Source organism: Heliangelus exortis, chromosome 3 (assembly GCF_036169615.1).
Source record: "Heliangelus exortis chromosome 3, bHelExo1.hap1, whole genome shotgun sequence".
Classification (NCBI taxonomy): Eukaryota; Metazoa; Chordata; class Aves; order Apodiformes; family Trochilidae; genus Heliangelus; species Heliangelus exortis.
Window position 1 is genome coordinate 74390463 of NC_092424.1, and position 17517 is coordinate 74407979.

The window sequence follows — 17517 nt, forward strand, 5'->3', positions numbered from 1 at the left end:
GTTAAGTAACAGATGCGGGTGAAAGATCCATCAAGAGCCAACCCTGAGAAACCAAAGAGAAGCAAAAGGCCTAACAGGCCACAGGATGAAGACTCTTCAGATGATATTTCAGGTAAGTACAGGCCAATAATTTCTGTGTTGAGTGATGAAAACCAGAAATCAGGAGTACCATGAAATACTTCTCTTGTTTGGATTTATAACAGAAATATACCCAGTCAAGTGTTTATGACGTGATTGGTTGTTACACTACGTGACTGCCCTGAAGGACTGGAGAATTGTTTGGTCTTTGATGACAACCTCTTCAAAGCATTATAATGGTCTTTTCCTGTGTGTGGAAGGTCAAGGATGTGTGGCAGGAATCTGCTTGGGTTGATCTCAGAGGCAAAAAGGAAGGGCAGAGAGGATGCAGGCAGGTTTGGGCTGTCCTTGTAGGGGCCCTGAGTGGGTAGGGATGAGATTAATCTGATGAGGTGTATGTAAAGTAAGATGAGCTTGTATGGATCCTCTGACAGTAAAATGAAGGCTAAGGCAAGTGCAGACCAGCTGCTTGAGGGGACAATGGACCCAGGGGCATGAGACATGGGGAAAAGCTGGGGAACTCAGTCCTTCCTTATCATCCACATGGAAACTCTACACTCAGTCCTCCCTCTTCCATGAGACTAGTGGCCACCTCTTGGATTTAAGGATGGTCCAGAGTAGAGGATTGAGAGCTGTTAAGCAGACTGGACTTGCACAAGTCCATGGGATCAGATGGGATGCATCTGAATGTGCTGAGAGAGCAAGGTGATGTCATTGTGAGGCTACACTTTGTCATCTTCACGACAATGAATTTGGAAGAGGGGTTGATATGCTGGAGGGTAGATCTGCCATTCAGAGTCACCTAGAGCACCTGGAGCAATGGGCTGGCTGCAAATTACCAGAGTTCAACAGGGGCAAGTGGAGAGTCTGGTACCTGGGCCAAAGTAACCACAGGCAATTACAGCATGGGAATCAATGGCTTGAAAACAGCTTTGCAGAAAAGGTCCTAGGGGTCCTAGGGTGCTCATGCTGAATAAAAGCAAGCTGTGTGGCTTGTGCCTGCTGTGGGTCACCCTCTCCTCATGGCTGGGAAGAACATGATGCATGAAGAGGGGCTGAAGGGAGTGGGTTTATCCAGAGTAGTGAAAGTATAGTTTCTTTGCCTGATAGGTCATTATAGAGAAGGGAGAGGCAGACTCATCTAGGATATCCACAATGAAGGGACTAAAGAAAACTGCCAAAACTTATGGCAAGGAAAATTTGTCTAGTTAAGAGGAAATTAATTTTATTTTCACCATGAGGGTGGTCAAACAAAACCTGACTTTCTATTAATGTGGTGAAACCTCTTTCGTTGAAGATGCAGCTTAACAAAGTTTTCAGCAACCAGATCAAAATTTGTTTGACCATGCTAATGGATGAGAGTTTGGACAAGATGGCCTTCAGAGGTCCCTTCAAACCTAGGTAGTTCATTATATATATATATATTTATATCTCCACGTTATAGTGGAATTTGTGCAAAAAATATGGAAGGGAATATTGGTGGTTGTTATTGATGTTCAGAATAAGCAATTGTAGTACAGATGCATGTGTATATGGAAATCTTTATGTATAGGAAAGGAGGTTAATGCCTGCCTTATTATGCAAAAATAGATTTATGTTGTATTTTACTATTGACATTTTAGTACTGACAAAAAAACCCCAACCATACCTCAAAAAGACCCAGGGAATTGAAGTTTGTACCCAAGTAGTCCTTGTGCTTCGGTACAGAGTAGCTTGTCTGTTTTTAAGGGGTGGCATTTATTGAGTTAAAAAGGATTTTCATTACTGAAAGACTGAAACAGACACTTCATAAAATTCAGTATATGGGGAGCAGCTGGCTGATTTTTCCTATTTTAGTTCTTGGCTATTTTTTTTCCTAACGCTGAACTTGTTGAAGATTCTGCTCTTTTAATGTACATGTGCTCCCTCTCATAGCTATTATTTTTAATGGATGAAAGTGGGTATTGTGTCATTTTCTCCAGGCTTAACCTGCCAGCATGTGAGCCAAGCAGTGGATGTGCATCATGTGAAGAGAGCAGTAGCTCAGAGCGTGTGGTCAATATGTGCAGAATGTCTGAAGGAGAGGAGGATGAGTGATGGTGAGCCCGTGGCACCTTCAGACATTTGGCTGTGTCTCAAATGTGGCTCTCAGGTAAGCATACCTTGGAAACCTACGGGGGTGGGTCAGCACTGATTTTTCCAAAGCTTATGATTGGTATAGACCCTTATTTGTTTGGCACTCACTGCTTCCTTTCTTGCCTGTTTTTTGGCAGACTTTGGGGTTAGCTTTATGTCTTATGGTGCTTTTTGGCATCACAAGTAGTAAGTGATGATCCTGCATTTTCTCTGTTCTTCATCTGGACGCTTTTGCCACTTGGGGAGATTTGGCTCCAGGAACTGTGTGGTTGCAAAATGCATCCCTTCAGCTGGCTCATCTGGCAGAAGATCCCTCAAATAAAAAATGTGTATTTCTGAATCAGCTTGTACGATAGACACTCAGTTTCTAGATTTGATTGAAACCAGGGAGAAAAGACTATGCTGGAGTGAGAATGATGCTTTTTGTGGCAGCTAGCCATTAGACTGGATCAGTTATAGTGTCAGATCGTGGCCTCAGAGTTTAAAATGGCAGGTCCTGACCTCAAGGACCTACAAGTTTCTGTCCTGTGAGGAACTAAAGCCTGATACAGAAAAATTCAGTTTCCAGGCAATGGCTTGCTTGGTTCACTTCTAGTTGCCTCAAAAAAGTGTCTCACAATGCTTTCAGTAGGTCTTGCTATAGTAAGGACAGAAGCCAGCTCTTGCTAGTGTTATCAGAACAGATTTAATTTTGCAAAGAAATGTGCTATTAGCAGGCTTCAGAATATAGCTAACTAGGTGGAAGGAGGACTCATATAGCTTGACTCTGAAATGTGATTAGGGAGGGATTTTAAAAGGAGTAAAATCAGTGTTCTTTTTTCACATTCATAATGTTAACAGCCTCCAAAACTCATGCCTTACTTAGAGTCTAGTCCTGAATCTTTTAAGGCCCACTCTGTAAATGCTTGAAAAATTGCAAAAGCTTTCCCTCAAAGTTGCTGTACTTAAATAGTGTGGTTTGAGTAGCTTTTTATTACAAGACAAATTTATGTGGGTTCTGCTGTCTGGAATGCACTTGGCATTCTCGAGCAGTGAGAGTTATCTGTGTTGTCCTTTCTCTGATATTCTGTGGACCAAATAGTCTACACAGTTGTTTAATTCACATTTTTTAGAGAATTCTTGCTTTTGTGAATGGCATAATTTGCTGCCTGTTGATACTTATTTAAAAGTTAGTAATTATTTCTGTTAAGTTAAAACAGATGTAGTGATTTTCTTTGTTTTTAACTGATTTTTCAAGAAGAAAAGAGATTTTAGTTTAGTCACTGATTCTTATTTAATAGTAAAAAGAAAACGTGTTCATTTAAAAAAATAATATTTGATATCTTTATAACACTGGATTATAAATAATGCTAAACCCTCTCAATTCTAGAGGATATTAGATGAGTATTTAGGGCACTATAACTTTGTCTTGATTTTGAAAGTAAAGTTTCTGCTGTTTATCTCCCAATAGTACAATCTTTTCCTACATCCCTTTTTTTTCCTCACTGTTAATGTTTTTGTCTTTAGGGATGTAGTAAGAACTCAGAAGGCCAACATTCTTGGAAACACTTCCAGACAACACGCACAGAACCTCATTGCATTGTTATTAACCTCAGCACGTGGATCATATGGTAAGAATGAGTGTGCAGGTGTTTGGCTATGCTTTTATGTAAGGATTAATCATAACTTAATGCAATGCCTTCTTGTGATAAAGAATGATTCTGTCAGATAAAATGAATACTTTATACAGAGGAAAGGCAGGCTTCCTAGAGAGAAAATTAATTTGTCCTTAGTACTCTGAGGGGTCACAAATTAATACTTAGATAGAAGTTTGAGTCCATTGTGTTTCCACATGATTATTTACAGGACTATAAATGGAGATTACTTAAATCTGTAAGTATCAAAGTGAATTGGGGCTGATCTATAGAAGAGTGTATATGGAATGAGAGGATTCTATTACATTCCCCTTTACATTATGAAAAATTGAAACTTAGAGCTGAAGTAATTTTTGTAAGGTTGTTTGAGAGGTTTGTTAGGGCTGGGAGGTGCATCTAGATGTCCTAGCTTAATTTCTTCTTTTGTTTAGGTGTTATGAATGTGATGAAGAGCTGTCAACCCATTGCAACAAAAAGGCTTTGGCTCAGATCGTTGACTTTCTTCAAAAACATGGTTCCAGGGCTGAGCCAAGTAAGTGTTCACAAACAGTTTTTTCTGGAGATGTCTGTAATGTACTGTCTCTAAAAATTAACACTTCAGATTTTGAGTCAGGTCAAACATACAGTTGAAAAATCATGCAGGATGCAAGTATAATGCAATTTGTGATTGCACAATTACTTGGACAAGTATTCTGTTTGTTATGTGTAGTGCTTTTCATTTATGTTATTAGGTTTAATCGATAGAATACTAATTTCTGTGGATAGAAAATAGTATTAAATTATTTACTTACGTTAGGAGTCTACTATATCTTCTCAGTATATGTAATAGTAGACAGTATTTGGTACGTATGGTCCTCAACTGTACTCCTGATAATATTGATGTTATTCAACCCTACTCCAACATGCTTGGCAGCAGTTCTAGTTTTTGACTTAGAGTGTGTGGCATTCCAGAATTTATTTACCAGGACTAGCCTAAGTAAACTTTTAAAGCCCTTAGTTGCAGTTTCTAGGAGAGACAACCAACTGGTTAGAAGGAAGATTGGAAAAGAACTGCATTACCAAATTAGCCTAGCTATTCCTTTAGCTGCAGCTGCATAAATCCTACTGATTTTAAGATGTACATATTTTTTTAGGCAAAAGTAATGGCCACTCAGAAATATATATTTTGTATTTTGATCTAGTCACAAGTTGTATGTTAAATTACTAAATGGCAGTAAATGGATAAATTGGTACTTTTTGCATCATTTTACTTGGAGTAATGAAAATACAGTATGAGATTGCACTTCTGTTCATAGTTTCAGTTTTAAGTTTATGTGTAATAAATGAGTGTTGCAGCTTTCTTGCAGATGAAAATGGTGTAGAGATTTTTCATTTCATTTGATGGAAACAATTTAGTTCGGTTTTTGTATTACTGGGTAAGACTTTTAGCGTGATACCAGTGTGTCCTTCATGGTTTAGATTCTTAAGTTTCTGAAACTTCAAAATAACTAAAGATTTCAGAGTATAGTGCTTATATGTTTTCTGTGAAATATTTTGAATTTAGTGACTGAAATTCCAAAGTAGCTCAGGAAAAGTAAGCCTAAATTAGGCAAGGATTTCTTAAAAATCAGGTGTTTATAGCAGAGCAGGGCAGCATGTATTTCTGCTGTATGTGTTTCATTTTGATACTCTATTTTGAAAATGCATAAATTTCAGTTAAGTATTTGGCTTACACAGTTGGAAACTCTTTTCAATAACTGGAAACAAAATTGTATTGTTTTTGTTTAGGGCACAAGCATTTTTTCCTTTTTCCCCTGTTCTATTTAAACGACTTTTCCCTCCAGTTTCTGAGACCAGGTATTGAAATGAGAAACCAGCTATCATCCAGCTGCAGCCTGCAGTCACATATTTTGTGGTAGCAGTGTGTTGAGCTGGTCCTGCTTGCTTTGGTGCCTTGAAAAAGGAGATGCATGGCAGTGATGTAAAAGGTAGAGCTGGGTACCAGTGGTGATGTCAGGTGAGCAGTGTGTTGTGAGTAGCACCAGGGTTCCCCTGCAAGGTGGTGGGAAGTGCAGGGCAGTTTAAAATCAGTGACAGACTGAGGAGTTCACTTTCCCAGCGTCTCGGATCCGCGTGGTTACGCTTCATCCTTCAAATTCATGCACCTGCCTGGTTTGGGGTGAGTGAACAGACATGCCAGCATGCTTTGAAGGAAGTCATGTGCAAGCCTTGCGGGGTGGCCTCTGCAGCAACCAGAGGTCTCAGCGTGGAGGTTGCCCCCACAGGGCAGTCAGGTCTCTTGCTGCAGGCTGCGAAGGGGCTGAGGCTCACATGCAAGCCTGTTGTCACACAGAAGGCAAGCAGATGTCTGTACCTCCTCTGGTCCAAAGGAGGGCAACCAGGCTGGTGAAGGGACTCGAGCACAGAACCTATGAGAAGAGGCTGAGGGAGCTGGGGCTGTTCAGCCTGGAGAAGAGGAGGCTCAGGGGAGACCTCATCACTCTCTACAACTCCCTGAAAGGAGGGGGTAGCCAGGTGGGGGTTGGTCTCTTTTCCCAGGCAACTCTCAGCAAGACAAGAGGGCACGGTCTTAAGTTGTGCTGGGGGAGGTTTAGGTTGGACATTAGAAAGAATTTCTTTACTGAGAGGGTGATCAGATATTGGAATGGGCTGCCCAGGGAAGCAGTGGATTCTCCGTCCCTGATATTTAAAAAGATATTTAAAAAGAGACTGGATGTGGCACTCAGTGCCATGGTCTGGTAACTGCAGTGGTAGTGGATCAAGGGTTGGACTTGATGATCTCTGAGGTCCCTTCCAACCCAGCTGATTCTATGATTCTATGAATGCTTTAAAGCTGGAAGTCAGCAACCCTCTTTACATGGCAGAGAGTATGGCTGTGCCGAGCAGTTTGGGTCCCTTTCTTGAGAGCTCTGGGAATGTTGGTCCAAAGATATTTTGTTAGGTTTTCTGAAGTAGCAAGGAAGAGAGGAAAAAGCTCTTTGCTTGGCATACTTCGTCGCTTTTGGCCAGGCTTCTCACTGGAAGAGGCAGGGAAACAGCCATGTAATGATAAAGAAGTGGTATGCATGAGAGGGAATTCCCGGGCAGAGTTGGTATTCTGGTTTTACTTCGATAAATGTGAAATTTCTGTAAACAGCAGTGCCTTTTCTGTTTTGTCAAATACTTGGGCTGACACACTTGGTACTTTGCCAAAAGAGAGGTAGCTTAAGCTAAAATTGTTTCTTTTCTTTAAAGTAAATTGCCTATAAGGACTCGTTAAAAATAAAATATGAAATGGAAATATAATTCATGCTGTTGTCCAGAACACAAACTATAACAGTGAAAATTAACTCTACTATTGACAACTTACGTTTTTTTATTTTTTAAGTATAGCATTCTATTTCATGTTACAGTGGTATTTTCAATACAGATGGCATGCTTTAAATTGTTAGTTGGCTTAGGTTTTTTTAAACTGAGTTTTGTATATTCAGCCATTATAAAAATAAACTGCTCTAATTTTAAATGAAAAACAAGTAGTGAGCAACATGTACTTTAAAACTGACTGTTAAGAATTTATATTCCTCACTTAAAAATCAGTCTTGTGCTTTTTCCCCCCTGCTTTTCTGTTTCTTCCTAAAAAAGCAGCCAAAGTGAAGACACTTAATTTTCATATCAGAATGTGGCACTATAATAAAGATTCATCTTATGTCTGGATTTCTTTCTGTTGTAACAACTGGCAGGCATGGTGCATCATTAAAATTCAGGTAGCATTGTGTAGAAATTTCATAGATGCAGTATTTACATGGATATAACTAACAGATGAGGGCTGCTAGGTTGTTTTTTTGTTTTTTATTTTTCTTTCTCAAAAATGCAGGCAGTGTTTAAAGATAAAATAATCAGCTTAAACATGTAAGGGAGGGTTATATAGATTTCCTAATTAATGCATCGTGGAAAATAAACAAAAGCAAAATGCTTGTCATTTGGTACTAATGTGGTGGAATAGTGTGGCAGCAGGATCCCTGCTTTTCACTCAGCCTCTCATAAAGATTCAACTTCACTTCAGCTGTAAAAATGTGCAAATTACATTACTACTACATGACTGACTTTTGTAATTACATTAAGCGATTGAGATAAATCCCAATGTTGGGTTCCCAAAGGAATGCTTGCAGCTGTGTGATTTTCACATCTGATCCTATGGTTTGTTGTACCCAGAAATGCCTGCTTTTTTTTTTTTTTTTTTTTTTTTTTTTTTTCCAGAGGAGTCTGGTTAAGGGGTCATGTTGGGCACAAGATGGAAGAATAAAGCAAGACTGCTTTCTAGGGTGTACCACCCAGAAATTTGTTTTGTGGAAAAGGTTAACAGGCCATGATGATTTTCACAGAAAGACAGGTGCAGTATTGTCTGTGTGGCACACTTGTGAGCTTCACATGGACATAATGCACATGTAGTACACAGAAACCATGCTGAGACATTGCAATCTGCATGTCTGCTCATTTGCTGGAGAAAATAAATTGTTTTGCAGTGTAAAATGTGAATATTACATGTATTTTTCTTTACAAAAGCCAAATTAGACATTGGTAGAGATGTAAGATTGCATACTCAATTTTTGTATAGAGTAGTTAGTAAAACAGTTTGTGTGGCAATAGAGTGTGAGGGAAGAATAAGTATTCTCAAGGTTTGTAGTTACATTTATTGTTGGGAAGGTCAAGCAGAAGAATCAGCTGCCCAGATTTGCCAATAGGCAAAAGTTAGAAACTTGAATTCCATTTTAATGAATGTAACTGTTGTAAAACAAAGATTAAAAAGTTTGTAATTTTACAGTGCCAGTAATAGGTGTTAACTTGTATGGAAAAACCATTAGCATGATGACTAGCTTTTCAGATTTGCATTTGACTGTGGATATTAACAGTTGACAAAGAATCGCACTGAAAAAATAATTTAAATGAAATTTTCACTACATGTAGTTTGGAGCTCCAAGTCATGCAAGTCCGTTCTCTGTACCTGAAAAGTAACTAGCAAAATAAAGAAGAATATACTGATTTTTCTAAACCTGAGATGCTTCATCAGAAAGGCATTTCTGTTGTTGGTCATAAATTTTCTTTCAAGTTTACTTACTTTTTGGGAGCTGCTGTTAATTATGCATGTTGCAAAGAAATGAAAAGCAAATTGTTGGCAAAATTTTTTTTAGACATTCTGTCATTTTTATCCATGGATTCTTCCCTTTCCTTTACACATACTTTGCTTGTGGGCTGTAGTACTAGTCATCTGAATGTAGGAGATCAAAACTTGTGTTTGAATAGCTTGCTCTTTCATACTGTGCAGATACGTTTTTAAGTCTATAATATTCTGGCAGAATCAGAAAAATAAAACTGGAGTTTTAAGCTTCAGTTTGGTAGAGTTGTAACACTGCAAAAGGGAATTGTGCTTTTAAAACGTAAAGCTAGTGCCTATTTCATGAGAGACCTGTGCTCTTTTTCTAAGGATTAGATTCTCTTTGTTGTATAGTGTTGGAAAAAAAATAATTTTTTTAAATAAAAAAGGAGCGCCAGACAATTTAGTAGCATTTCATCTTACAGCATGATGAGAACTTGGTAAAAGAAAGGCAATCTATTAACCTTGCTTTTACTGTGAAGACCTTCAGCTGAAGTACCAGAGTTGAATTCAGTGGAAGAGGCTTGACCTTGGAATAAAGGTGCATATTCCTGGAACCCTCATTTTTAATTAAAAAAAAAAAAAAAAAGGTGCCCTGAAAAGATGAGCAAAAATGCTTACTCCCTTGGCTGAAAGAAAAATTGGATGCCATTTATCTTTTTAACTTGCATACCATCTGCACCCCCAGGCACAGCTCAGTTTCAGCAGGGGTGGTACAGAAGTCCATGCACTCTGCAAATGTTTGAAATACTGGCGAAACAAATTGGTAGGGAGCCCGTGGTAAATTTTCTGAATGTCTTTTGCAGAGTGGATTTGTCAGCACCCTGCGTGTTTGTACACACAGTGACTTGCTCTGCTTCATGGACTGAATCATTGTCTGCTAACACTGGGCTTAGGAAGCTCAGTCACATACCCGTGGGGCTGGTGCTGTGCAGCTGTAGGACAAAACCATGTCCCCTGCCTCCAGAGAACTCAGGAGACACAACTGCTGATGAGCAGAAGTAGGTTAAAAAGAGCTGAAGAAAAGAGTGGCAGGACAAGAGTGCATTGCAAGCAACGAGTGGCATCAGAGGAGCAGGAGGAGCAGTCCCTGCCTGGTGTCCCCTTCCCTCTGGGTCTGGTTGGAGAGGGGCTGCTGGCAGGGGGGAGAGCAGGGTGGTGTTGGGAAGCTTTGCTGCAGGCTGCATCTAGGCCCAAATGCAACTGTCTGAGAGCTGAGAGTGAACACTGGAGGTGAATGTCATGGTGGGACCAGAGGCAGGCACTGAGCTGGTACCAGGGACGAGGTGGTCTGAGGTGTGATGAGTTGGGTGGAGAGGTGGGCAATGGGTCGTCACAGAGTGCTCTGGTATCAGTGCCACAAATGCTTTGTTGAGGGGGGCAATGGGTCGTCACAGAGTGCTCTGGTATCAGTGCCACAAATGCTTTGTTGAGGCAAAAGGAGGTTTTAGTCATCAAGGCGAAACTTGGGTGAGAATTTTCCCTCTGTGACTCGATTAGAAAGACCCCCTTCACAATAAAACTGCAGAAGGGGTCTGAGAGGGAGGTGCAGCCTGAATGTCTGAGCGTGAAAACAGTCCCAGTCAGATGCACTGTCTCCCCTGTGAGCTGATGTCTGCAGGACCTGAGAAGGACAGAGAGGTTGGGGGGCACCTTGTGAACACTTTCAAAGAGGTAATAGTAAACTACAGAAAGAAATCAATCTATGAATTTAGTTACTTTTGTGCTTTTTGCCTAGCTTTCTCTTGTAAACATTATCAAGGTCTTTTACAACAGGTATTACTGCATGCATCTAGATGGCTTAAGGTAATTCTTTTTTCAAAGCACTATTTGGCCAGGAGCTGAAGGCTTTTGTGGGTAGCAGCAGATGACAGCCATTTCAGTTGAATCCTTTAGCTGGGGCCCTTGTTGTGTCTATACTGGCATAAAAGTCACTTTTCATATCCAAGAGTGCACCTGTTAAAACATAACAGGATTGCAAGATTGTGTCTGCAAGTCTGTGGAACAGTTGAGTGCAAGTTCACTTTAAAAAATTACATATTACTCTTCTGATTAATAACATGCCTGTAGCCTTGGGTTAATCTTGCAGAAGGACCCTCCAGCCCCAATCTGTAGAAGCATTAGCTATCACAGTCATTACCAGCATCTTCTATTAAGACTGACCAACTCTTCACATGTCAACTTGACATTCAGCTTCAGGCCTGTCTGTCATTTGTCACTGAGCTGGGGACACTGAGAAGAGTTAAATTAAAAAGTGATGTCCCTCCTCTGGCTCTGTAGTTCCTTAAAAATATCTGCATGGAATAAGCAAGGCAGCAGATAATGTTTGTAATGGCAAAGCAACACTTTTCTGTGAGGACTTTTTCACAGATACAAAACCCAAGTAAAATACCACATGGATTATGTTTCCAAAATCTATTAAAAATCAAGAGATGGTAATTAAAACCTTCTAAATGAAAGTAGGTTCCTAGATTTCAGTAACAACATACAGGCCTTTCCTTAATTTACTGATACTTCTCCTTGCTCCTACACTAATTATCCAGCTTCGTGGTGATCGGATGTCTGGTTCTCATTTATTGTGTTTTATAATTACATATTCATCCAGCTCTTACTGCAAAGCTGGATGCTTCGGCTTTGTTCCCCCCTCATTCCCCCCTCCCCTCTAAATAATTTATATATAAGGTTCAGCAAATGGAACCTTGCTACTTGTGTGAAGCTGCCATTTAACCATGAAGTGAAATGCTTTTATTGAGTTTGCCCTGCAGATATGGTCCGCTGTGGCAGTGCTGTCCATATTTGGTGGCTGTGCAAGGAGAGCCAGGTGGTGCTGCAAAGCATCGCACAGTGAAGCGTGGACAGATCTAGGTTTGACATTTGTCATCCTGTACTGCTAAAGGGAAGAGAAAAATCTGCTTTTCCATATGCTTATGCTTTAATTTTTGCCTGCAGTTTTGTCCAGATGGCCTTGTGAACATTGTTTACTTGAAGATGCTGTCCCAGATGTTTTTGAATGCCGATGGATAAATGCAACAACTGTGGTATACTAATACACAAATTATTTACAGAATTTGACTTTTTTTTTTTCTTTTTTTTTTTTAATTTAACTCTCTCTTCTCCCCAGCATTTCTCTGTATGGCACAGTTTTCCAAAAGGGAGAAGTCTTCACTTATATTATTAAATTCCTGACAGTGAGCAGGGCCCGCTGAGTTGCAGACACTTGGAATTCCCATTTTCCTGCTAAGGTTCTTTTGGGAGCTCATTGTGGGTGGATAAGACTCAGACTTGTAGTGTGCCCCTTGTAAGCATGTCAGTTAAAAGGTGCTGTGGCTTGTAGCCCATAAACCTGTGGCTGTTTCAGGATGCGAGCGGCTCACAAACTGCTTGTCTTTGTTATGCTCCAAAATATGTAATCTGCTTTTTCAAGGAGAACTTGATCTCTTAATTTGCCCTTGTGCTGCCTGAATTTTCCACACCAGTGGAAAGGAGAATATTTTAAAGCTGTGTAAGCAGTATCACCAAAAACATTTAAACATGTTTTCAGACAAGCAAAACACCATTAACTACATTTTGACAAACTCAGATGGAATTTGGAAAAATAATTATGCCTGGATGGTACTATAGGGTACAGAAGCTTGTTTCCACATACAGTAGGTAGTTTAATGACTTCTTTTTTTATTTAATTGTTTTTTTTCATCTTGTAAGCAAGAAACTACCTAGGAGCATACATAAAAGAACCTTTTGGCATGAGCATTTCATTAACGTAAATAGGTCTGTTAGTTATTTCTCAAGAACACTTTAATGAGATTTCAATGTGAAACTCATTAGAACAAATATATGACTTCACATGTCAAGACAGAGATTGTAGCATCACAATCTTGGCATCTATTAAGTCCATAACTCGTTTACATTGACATGCATTGTTAATCAATATTTAAGAGACTGCAGATGTCAGTAATGTTCATATTTAGTCCTGCAACTGTGACAATATGAAAGTTGCTAGTAGAATTCGAGGCTAAATATTGTTATCTCAAATTTTTCCATTACCTCTAGGCTACAAGTTAATGACTGTCTAACTTTGCTGTCTCTCATCTATTTAAATAATAAGGGAAATAAGGAAATACACTGGTAGCATATTCCACTGCTGTTTTATCAGGTTTTTGTTGTATAAAATTAAAACAGCTGCACTGTATGCATTGGGGGTGTGTTAGCAGTTCTGCAGGCTGTGACAAAGGGTGGTGGGTGGAGGAGCAACTGTAGCATTTGGGGGAACTGATAACTCCAGTTCAGTTGTAGAAGTTGTACAGGGTAATTCAAGCAGTGTGATCGTTGATAGAGACTTGCAGCATGGAGGTGGTAACTTTTGGTTCCCTGGAAATGCACCAAAAGCAGCCTTTGTGTGGTGTTTCTGGTGAATGTGCACCTTAACTGCCTGTTGTTAATAAACTAAAAGAGTCCTTTTTACTTTATTCCTTGGGTAAGTGAAGATGTTACAGTCTTATGGCACAGTGTGATTATCGTCAAAGGTTTTTTTGGATTTATGTAATTTTTGTGCTGGATGTTTTTTCTCAAAGGTTTAATTGCTGATATATCTTTTTTAAAAAAAAGATAATTTAAAGCAGCTCAAACTACCATTAAGTTATCTTTCTGCATACGTTAAAAATTATAAATGTAATCCGTGGAAGGACTGAGTTGATTAAACTATGCAATTATATAGTAATATTAATCTATAGTTTCATTATAGGTTCATCAAAACTCATACGACTCCGTGAAGAAAACAGTGAAACAAGTGAAATACTGAAAGGAAAAAGTTCCAGTAATGGTACATCTGTTCCAGTCAAAGGAATAAATAATTTAGGAAATACGTGCTTTTTTAATGCTGTCATGCAGGTATGATAGAAAGATCATACAACTTTCTATTAATAGGTTTTGGAAATTAATTGATCTGTACCAACTGTAAACTTCAGAAAAAGTTCTATTACCAGTCTTCATTCTGCTTTTGAAGGTCCTTTTCAAATTCTTTTCAGTCCTTGCTATCCAAGCAATATTTCCTGTTACAACAAAAAAGAATTCCTGGATTAGCAGCATTTTTCACAGTAACAAGATAAATGAAAATGTCAAGTGTTGTACACACTGCATATGCATGTGGGTTGTTCTCTAGCATATGGTTTTATTTGTAATTCAGCATTAGGCAGTCATGAGTAATGCACAGTGTTGGCTACACTGGTGGGTGTGAAAAGTGGTACTTTATGTATAATGTTGATGTCTACATTGTGCACTGTGATTTTAAGCCCCTACAATGCATGCAGTTACAAAAGTACTTTTATTGATTATGGGGGTTTTTTTTCTGACCAGTATAAGAGGAATGAGCTGTACCATAACTCTTTTATTGATGTTGGCTGTAAAACTAATCCAATGTTCTAAAAAAAGAAACAGCCTTAGCAGGTTTTATATTGGAGTTTGTAGGTTGACATCTGTATGTCTGCAGACAGCAGTGAGCAAACAAGAGAGAACTGCTCTGCACATTTTTCAAAGTGGTTATGGTTGTGATTACAAAACTCAGCCAGCAAATAGTAAATTTGTAAGGAGCAGAGTTACTGCAAATTTTTCTCTGCACATACTTAGGGCATTGTAGAACCCTAAGTGGTCTGCAGTCAAAGTTAACCAAAACCAAAAACAAAGCTAGAGATAAGTTGAGTTGGTTTCTCTCAAGTTCAGAGCCCTTGTGTTTCTTGGGCCATGATGTGAGGGGCTGCAGAGTTTAAATAAATAAATGTTTTCTGATAGTAATGTCCTCATCATAAAAAAACACCTAACTAAATGAAAACCACACCAAACCCCAACAAAACCAAACCCAAATTGAATCTTATGTTGGTCAACAAAAATAATGAAGTTATTATTAGGAAACTATTTTGGAGTTTTAGAAACAGAAGTAGATGAAACAGTTTGAGATGGATGATCTTGGCTTTTAAAAGGGCAGTACCTGCTTTTTCTAGTGATCTACTGTAAACCTCAGCTGTACATTGTAAAGTTTTGTCTGTTCTGGAGTTAGAATTTGTGACTGAAGAATAATATACATCTGAAAGATCAGCATGTGTTCCTTTGGGTTTTCTTTCTTTTCACTAAGAACTTGGCACAGACTCACATACTAAATGAACTCATGTATGATATGAAGGAGAAAGGAACAAAGTTAAAAATCTGTCATACTTCAGACTCCCAGTTGGTAAGTATAGAGTGAGAAATTGGGGAAATTTGGGGAAATGTGGGAGGAAGCTGGGGGATGGGAAAGTGGATCTCTGATAAAAACATGGTCTTACTCTCTCATTTCTTTTTGTCTTTTAATTATTTACCCAGTTTATGATATATGTAAATTCACACCTTTTTACAAAACTAGTTATTCAGCCCTGGAGGAGGAGGCATAATCACTTCCTTTCATATATTGTGACACTGAAGTAGCAAATAAGGCCTAACCTTAAGAAAAAGTGTCTGGCTTATTTTTGTTTCCCTTTTCATTTCTTCAGTATGAATGCATGAAACAGGAAATAGTATATTTGGCTCTATGTTAAATGAAATGTGTTACTTCAGTCTGTCCTAGCTCTTCTTTTTATTATGTGCTTCAAAGGGCAGAGGATTTAACTGAGAGAAGCAACATTCCAGGGAGGACCAAATTTCTTACTCTCAAGCTCATTGCAGTCATATAGAAAAGAAACCCCTGTGTTTATTATCAAAAGAATATTCTGCTCTTTCCAGTGATGTGTTAGGAAGACTTGGGTTTTCATAATGTCTTGTAAAGATAATATCCCTTTGCCTCTGCTAGCTAAAGAAAGCAGTTTACAGAGGATTTTTGTTTTGTTTTGGTTTTTTCTTGTGTTGGCTTGAAGGTTTCTGGTGGCAGGGAGGGATTTCTGCTTGAGGAATGGGATTCTGTTTCAGATACCTCTGAAATGAGTAATATTTCTGCATGTTGCTGTCGGTGATGTTCATAGCTTCTCCAGGCCAGGACAGTGTGAAATTCACTGCATTGATGTCTTTATTACCTCCAGTGGCAGTTCTGAGCAGCAACATGTTTCACTAACTTACTCTGAGCCACAACTGAGGTCTGGAGCTTGTTTGTGCCTGGAGGCTTAGAAAGCCAGTGGAACATTGGTTTATGCTTGATGTGAAACTTGCACAGCCATAAGGTTGCAATATTTTTTTGTAGTTGTTGTTGTTTAATGACAATGCTTACAATATAAGCAAGATCTTTGGAGCAAGGACTGTTTTTTCCTCACTTTGTATGCTAATACACGATTACTGGGCTGTAACAGTGTAACTAATAGTAATGTGGAAACTTCCAGCTTCCTACCTGGTAAAGGATGTTTTTCCACCTTTTGATAGTGTATATAATATAAATTGATTTGTGTGTATCCACAGTGCCTATGTTTTGTGTGAATCACTTTCTGGATGGGGCAGCCTCTCTTTCTGCTTGTTTGGCATCTGTAATCTGTTTCTGTGAGAGTCAGGCCAGCTAATAGGAAGCCCTATGGTCATCTATGAGCCTGGAAGCATGTTAGGAAGTGCTAGCAATCTATGGCTGCTGAGGAATATATGTGGAATATAAGCAGTGCAGGAAAGTCTCCTGCTCCAAAGCTGGCTCAGGTGGCTGCTGGCCAACTCCTCCAGCCCCAGGACCTGCAGACCTCACATGAAGAGGGGCTGCATGGGGTATATTTTGTGCCTGTCCACTCCTGCCAGGGCACAGCTCTGAGGTCCTGATGCCTTCCTGGTTGGTGCCTGGTTCCTGGAGGAGCACTGTGTGTATCTGTGGCTGTTGAATGTGTGGAAATTCTGGTGTGCAGCTAACAGGTTAGAGAAACTGGCCACCACTTCCTTAAGGTTGAGTAGAGTGAGTGCCACTGAGTGCCATGTTATGCTGGCACTGAGGAGGTTGTCCTCATTGTCTCTACAGCTGAATTTCAGTGCACATGGAAGTAAAACAGGTAATACAGGAGGTGGTCTGGTTTTGTGAGAGTCAGACTGGCTTGCTGACATGCCAGTTTCCAAAATTATTTGTTACCAGCCAGTTTGGTTGGTGAGAGTTGTATTGTTTTGCAGCTATTATTTAGATAATAATTGCTTAATTAGTAAGCTTTCTTTTCAACCATTTCAACTGTGTAGAAGACACTGACATTTTAAAAAACCCAAAACAACCAAACCACTCAAAACCTGAATATTACATTGTTCTTTGTCATAAATGTACTAATGTAAAAGAAATCTTATATGTCACTAATGTGGAAATCTGATATGCAATTTGCCTTTGTTTTATAGGATCCTTTGGTGGTAAACCTATCCAGCCCAGGACCCTTGACTTCAGCAATGTTCTTGTTCCTTCACAGCATGAGGGAGGCTGGAAAAGGTCCTCTTTCTCCCAAAGTGCTGTTCAGCCAGCTTTGTCAAAAGTATGTATTGTCAGTATCTTTTACTCATTTATTTTTTTTAAATTTCCAATTATATATTTCTAAATGTGCCATGTCTGTTGTCCTTTCTAAGATGCCATTAGATTTTTACTGAGCAGTCCAGAAA

The 17517-nt window shown here is 39.2% G+C and overlaps 1 protein-coding gene across 2 annotated transcripts in view; it reads left to right on the top strand.

The window, feature by feature from the left end:
• Positions 1-17517, top strand: part of USP45 (ubiquitin specific peptidase 45) — a 53776-nt gene that overhangs the window by 9389 nt on the left and 26870 nt on the right. For both annotated transcript variants that reach the window (XR_011725322.1, XM_071741270.1), the window contains exons 2-8: positions 2-112; positions 2040-2209; positions 3700-3803; positions 4259-4359; positions 13700-13845; positions 15083-15178; positions 17263-17393. Coding sequence is in view for 1 of the 2 variants with exons in the window: in XM_071741270.1 (XP_071597371.1) it covers positions 13-112; positions 2040-2209; positions 3700-3803; positions 4259-4359; positions 13700-13845; positions 15083-15178; positions 17263-17393 (848 nt within the window). In the remaining variant the exon portion in view is untranslated. The remainder of the gene's footprint in view (position 1; positions 113-2039; positions 2210-3699; positions 3804-4258; positions 4360-13699; positions 13846-15082; positions 15179-17262; positions 17394-17517) is intronic.